General features: G+C 38.8%; 1 protein-coding gene across 1 annotated transcript in view; it reads left to right on the forward strand.

Moving 5' to 3' along the window:
* The first annotated feature begins 3,606 nt into the window (after window positions 1-3,606).
* LOC140329668 (vomeronasal type-2 receptor 26-like) overlaps window positions 3,607-6,837 on the forward strand; it is a 12,126-nt gene continuing 8,895 nt past the window's right edge. The window contains exons 1-2 of the mRNA XM_072410060.1: window positions 3,607-3,891; window positions 4,294-5,085. Coding sequence (XP_072266161.1) covers window positions 3,637-3,891; window positions 4,294-5,085 — 1,047 coding nt within the window. The 5' untranslated portion in view covers window positions 3,607-3,636. The remainder of the gene's footprint in view (window positions 3,892-4,293; window positions 5,086-6,837) is intronic.

Below are 6,837 nucleotides of genomic sequence, written 5' to 3' on the forward strand. Positions count from 1 at the left end.
ATTTGCTACATCTGGAATACGGTACTGTACACTGTAAAAGGGACACAGTTCAACCCCAGATACAGCCAGTATGGATTGGCAACATCTTCAGTGCTATCCCTCATTGAACCATTGCTAGATCAGGGCTATTGTGTCACAACTGACAACTTCTACACCTCTCCTGAGCTTTATGAGTTCCTTCTGCAACACAGAACAGATGACTATGGAACGGTTAGGGCTAACTGGCGCAATCTGCCATCAATGTTTGCAAAAGGGAAACTGAAGACAGGAGAAATTGTTGCCTGGCAGAAAGGCAAGATGATGGCCCTGAGATGGCGTGACACAAAAAATGTGTGTCTGATGAGTACTGTCCATGATGCCTCCACTGTTCTGGTACACACAAAATGTGGGAAAGAAGTGATGAAGCCACAGGTGGTGATTGACTACAAAAACACCATGGGAGGTGTGGACAGAGCTAACCAAGCCATGACATTCTATCCAGCGATGAGGAAACAGCAAAGGAAGTATTACAAAAAGATTTTCAGGCATCTTGTTGAGCAGTGCCTATGGAATGCCTACGTTCTGTACAAAAAAAATCAGAGGCCTGTGAATCATTCAGACTTCATTTTGCAAGTTTCGGAATCCATAGTCAAGAACCACCAAACACCATCAGTGGCTATGAATAGACCTGGACGTCAGGCTTCCACCGTTGTCAACCCAGAATGCCTGACCGGTCGTCACTTCACTGAATACAACCCACTAACCGAGAAAAAGGCAGCACCTACAAGGATGTGCGTGGTTTGCTGCTCAGACCGATGACAAAGGAAGGAAGAAACGCAAGGAAACCAGGTTCTACTGTCCTGACTGTGATGTTGGGCTTTGTGTACCACCCTGCTTCAAAATCTACCACACCTGGGATCTCTACTAAAAATGTAAATTTTTTTTTTCTAAAATCTGCATTTAATTTATATTATTTTTTTTATCAATAATATTGCACCCTTGTTACATTGTTACATTGTTGTGGTCTATTATTTCATAATTTTTTAATTATGTATTATAATATAATTTATGATTACAATATAATAAATAAATATAATTAATAAACCTGGGAGTTAATCCTAAGAATTGCAGGCTCACAATATAAACAAAAATTTCTATGCAAAAAAAAAGGATTACTTTTTGCATCAAAAAAATGACAGAATTAGAACGCTAGGGGGGTTACCAGGGACTAGCTGTAGTTGAATAGTAATAGTAAAAACAAAAATAGCATTTTTTAAAAGCAGACTGAATTCTTGAACTGGAGACCTTCCTGAATAGGAAATGGGGCATTGAGCATGTGTGTTCCTTCATCTATGAATTAAATGTCTCTTGCAGTCCGGTTCTCCCCTCAAAAAATATAACCCTGCCTACAATGGTGGCAAGGGCTATATATACTGAATGCAACAAATTTTGGGAAGCTCTATGCGGCTTGTTGTGTTCACAGTTCTGGACAAACTTTTCCCTGTCTAACATCTGTAACAGCTGGCCAAATAAATCACAGGGTTTCGTCCAGGATGACATTTGCCCCGGATACAGGTTATACGCAGAGTATTTTTCTGTTTAGTTTTCCTTTTAACCTGAATGTGGGATTTGAAGTACCAGGCTTCTTGACCAGGTGAGGGAGTTAAAGAGTCCTGGGTATGATCAGGTGTAACTGTCCAACCTAAAATGCATCCTGGAAATTAGGATGGGGATATAGGATGGGGAGCCTGCTTATTCCTGTGGCTCTGCCTTGGCTGCTGAGCTGGGAGGAGGGCCAAAGTGAACTCGGAACTGTGAGTAAAGACACCAGATCATTGCAAACGATATAAAGTTGGGGCCTTAGTGTCCTGAACAACACTAGGTTGGGCTGGACTGCTAGTTAAATGAACTAACAGTGAGTTAGTAGCCAAGTGGCCAGGCTTTCTTTTTGCTGTTTATTTTTTTATTGCCTGTTTTGTGTAAAAATAGTGAAGTGAAATAAACCCTTGGTGTACTTAAAACCTGCTGGCCCTGTTTCCTGCTTTGAAACACCCCCCCTGGGTGCTACGGGCCATCTCACACACCCTTGACATTTACTTATTTATATCCCTACTTCTCATGCACTGAGACATACCCAGCTAACTTTTTATCGTACTAAAAGAATACATATCTTTTCAAATTTTGATTTTGTAAATGTTAAGCTCTTTATGAGTTGAACAGACATATGCAGATATAACAGATGTATGAGCACTATTTTTTGCATATGTGTTGTACATATTAATTTAGCAGAACCTGAGATTGTATAAATGTGTCCTGTGACAAATCAGCTACAGCGATAAATTTAATGTAAACAGTGTTTAACACAGGGACAAAGAGGGCACCTGTGCTACTGGGCAAAGTGTTGAGTGGATGTTATCTGGGTATGAGGTGAAACCAGCGGCAATTTGTTTGCAGGGAATTATTATAGTGTCATTACAGTGTACTGGCAGGAGCCCTAAAGAGAATCTGTTGCCTGGAGTTGCCGCATTGCCAGCCTGCTGTTTGAAGCTAATCCTCTACAAGTGGTAATAATTGATTGTAGAATATATAATTGGTATAAGTACTTTATAAAATGTTATAACTACATTATAAAACAAGTCCAGTTCGATGTGACTAACTACTACTAGATATACAATCATCTGGATGAACGAGAACCTTCACAAATATGGCTGTAGGATATGTTAAAATATAGTAGAAGGATGTTACTGTGTTTCCCTGAAAATAGGACACTGGCTTATACTTATTTTTCCTCTAGAAGACACAATACGGCTTATTTTCAGGGGATGTCTTATTTTTATTAAGTATGGTACAATAATATACATTTATTCTACATCCCCTGGTGTTTGTGTGGGGTGAGAGAGACCCACAGACTGTTGCTGGTTGGTGCTGGGGGGGGAGAGACCCACAGTGCTGCGTAAAATGGCAGCCACAGCTTTACTCCTTCCCCCTGAGAACACACAATACCTAAAACAGAGCGTCCTGCTCCTCACTTCACTAAGGAGACTTTCACTTTCTATCCTCCCTTTATGCCTCAGCTTGCAGCAGGCACAGAACGACAAGCCTATCACTATGTATTATTTTCGGGGTATTGCATATATTGTGCAAATGCGTAGAAATCCTGCAACGGCTTATTTTATGGGTATGTCTTATTTTCGGGGAAACACAGTAGATGCAAGATGGCAAAAAAGCATCAAGTCCCTTTTTAGCACTAGCTGTAAGCAAAGTTTAGTTGAATGTTCATCTAAAGGTATAGAAAGAAATTTCTGCAAATGTGATTGATCCCTTTTTAATATCAGCAACACCTAAATAGTAAGTCCCCCTGTGTTCTGTAACACAGTTCTCACTTAGTTTGTGTGGCATGAAGTTTGTCAGCTAGCATGTTTTTGAAACCCATTTTGTTGTACAATTTCTACTGTTTCGAAAAGTTTTTGATGAAATGCAGCTAACTAGGAAAAAGTGATCCTTTGGCTAATGACAATTATTTACTAACATATGTATTTTTAACCATCCAATACCTGTATTCTGTTAAATTTGTTTAAAAATTCTTATTAAATATAACAATATCAATTGTCCCTCTTAAGATATCGTCATAGGTATCTGAGACATCTTCTGGTTTTCATGTTTGCCATAGAGGAAATTAACAACAGAACAGACTTGTTACCAAATATCACTCTGGGATTCCAGGTTTTTGATACATGTGATAGGGAACATGAAGCTGTACAGTCTGTGCTGGATGTATTATCTGGAACATGGCATCCAATTCCAAACTATGATTGTCCTGAGATGGGACAGGTGGTTGGGTTCATAGGTCACAAGGCCATTTTTTCATCTATGGCATCAGCAGCACTGACCGGAGTCTATAAATACCCTCAGGTAATGTGAATAACACACACTTTATTTTCATGACAAAAGTAATTAGAAATATGTCTAGAAAAGAGACCTGAATGATATAAATGCATTCAAAGTAATTTTCCAATTATATTAGCTAGACAATAAAAAAAAAAAATCTGTACCTTTCCCGTGCAAAGCAAGAGGTTCAGATTGATTCCTACCAACCATAAATTTCACTCCCTTATTACACCAATCAGCCTGTGGGAAAGAAGAGGGGCAGCACTGTTTATTCGTTTTAATGTTCTAGTCAGAATTTACATATGGCTGAGCACTCTCTACACCTGATATTGATGATTTCTGGGTGGCCCATTACCAAACACCTGCCACTGACTGCTCATAGATGTGTTTTCATGATTTCATGATTTTTGAATCTTCATTTAATTGTTTTTGTTATCACAGATAAGCTATGGTGCTATGGACTCAAGGTTCAATAATCATTTTCAATTTCCATCATTTTATCGCACAGTTCCTGATGAGAGGGATCAGATTCAAACCATCATTCTTTTACTGAAGCATTTTGGTTGGAATTGGGTGGGAATTTTGTCTTTAGATGATGAGGACAGTAGTATGATCAATATGAGACTGAAAAGTCTACTGGGAAAGAATGGGATCTGTGTTGAGTTTGCTGTCACCTTACCTTACTATCATAATTTTCTGCAGAATGAAAATGTTTTTTACAGCCTCTCTAGGTCAACTTGCAGCATTGTAATACTGTATGGTAACACGCAGTTTTCCCAACTTTTCCTTGATATCAGACAAATTTCAGCTTTTAATAAAATCTTTGTTTTGTTTGGAACATTTCTGATCGATAACACCTTCAGTTATTTTATTACTTTCAATGGTTCTCTGCTGGTTAATTTACACAGTGCAAAAATTCCAGGGCTGAAGGATTACCTACTCGATATGAACCCAGAGAAATATCCTGACAATCCCATGTTACTGGATGCTTGGAATATGGAATTCTTTTGTTTGCCCGAATCTCTTTTGAATATTTCAAATTATGAAGCATGTAGAGAGTCTTATAGCTTTCGTTCTGTTAATCCCTCTTATTATGATGTGGAAAATTTCTGCTACACTTTCAATGTGTATTCTGCAGTTTATGCCCTGGCATTTTCCCTACATAATACATGTGTATACAAAAAGGAAATTAGAACAAAAAAATTGCTGCTGTGGCAGGTATAAAGAAAATGAAAAATTTTACCGGATGTCAAATTAATGACTATTTAACCCTAAATTTCAGGTCCAAAAATGGGGTTTAACAAAAAAAAAAGCAAAACAATTTTACATTCTCAAATACGTGCCGTTGATTTAAAAGGCAAGACAAAACTGAAGGCAAATAACCCTTACAGCCCATGGTCTAAACTGGGCTGTAATTTCTGATCCCTAAAAGCAGTCAGATATTCCCTGAATCATATTTTAGTATTATATATTACCAACAGTGGTTCCTAAACTGGGTGTCACTGCACAAAGGGTCACTTCAGGTAGGGTTGCCTTTCGGCCAATGTTGTTTGAGTTTAGGACATTTAATGGCTTAGACACAGGAGGATGCTGCAGCCCACAAACCTGGGCCAATTCTTGGTAATTTAGACAAAAACAAATGAATAGCTATAAGGCACAATTCGGAACATCAAGACTTTAAGTAAATTGCCTCAACCTGCTCATAGATTTTCCGGCCCAATGGATGTAGTAAGATCATCACGAGGCATGTTTTGTGTAAGCATTCAAGTTTTGTTGTGGGAACAGTAGAAAATGGTTATAAGATCATTCTAAAATTTGTTGAAGTCCATCATGTTATACTAGGAAAAAATATTCATAAGTGGAAAACATTCAAGACAGTTGCACATTTTCCAATTAGTGGATGACCCAGCAAAATCACCCCAAGGTCCGATCATGCAATAATTAGAAAAGTTGCAAAAACCATAGACCTATACATACATCTCAGACACTACAGGCCTCAGTTAGCATGTTAGATGTTAAAGTTCTAATCTGTACAATTAGAAAAGTCCCAAAAAAGTATGGTATGGTAGCATGGCTTATGTTTAACCAAACTCGGGGGTTCTTGTGAAATCTCAACAAATGGTTGAAAAAAAAAAAGAATCGTGGAATTGCAAAGGCCGGGTCATAAGTTGGTAAAAGAATGTATAAACAAAGTCTTTCAAACCTCAATTGACTGAAGCAATGTTATATAGATAAATAGATTTGATCCACGACTTTGTGAGAGACTGATAAATTCTTCACAAAAACAAATAATTAATGTTATTGCTGCAGAACCATGGGGAGTACTTCTTTTTTCATACATAGCTTCTTCACTTTGGCTTAATTTATGTTAAAATGGTAAGGACACTGTGGAATCTTCTGCTTTACACCTGAGGTTAGATTTAAATAACTGTAGAACTTGATATGGTTCAGATGATATTTTAATATGGCCCAATATGTAAAACCTTAGAACTGAAAGAGTATGTACTTTCTTTTTCTCGTGTGTGTGTGTGTATGTATGTATATGTGTGTATATATATATATATATATATTTGTAGGCAACCAGCACGAACGGTACTAGAGAGCAGGTAGATTTGCACAGGATTCCTCTCCTGTGTAAAGGGGCAGGTGGAGGACTCTCACCTGGGATATAATTGATGAGGAAGCACTGAGGGTGGATATATAACATAGAGTCAGGAACTCAGTGGATGTGATGTGCTGGAGACAGGCAGGTGCTCTGTGTGAAGGCTGTGCTGGAGACACAGACAGGTGCTCTGTGTGAGGGCTGTGCTGGAGACGCAGACAGGTGCTCTGTGTAAGGGCTGTGCTGGAGATGCAGACAGGTGCTCTGTGTGAGGGCTGTGCTGGAGACGCAGACAGGTGCTCCGTGTGAGTGGCTGTGCTGGAGACGCAGACAGGTGCTCCGTGTGAGTGGCTGTGCTGGAGACGCAG

Source organism: Pyxicephalus adspersus, chromosome 4, assembly GCF_032062135.1.
Source record: "Pyxicephalus adspersus chromosome 4, UCB_Pads_2.0, whole genome shotgun sequence".
Taxonomy (NCBI): Eukaryota; Metazoa; Chordata; class Amphibia; order Anura; family Pyxicephalidae; genus Pyxicephalus; species Pyxicephalus adspersus.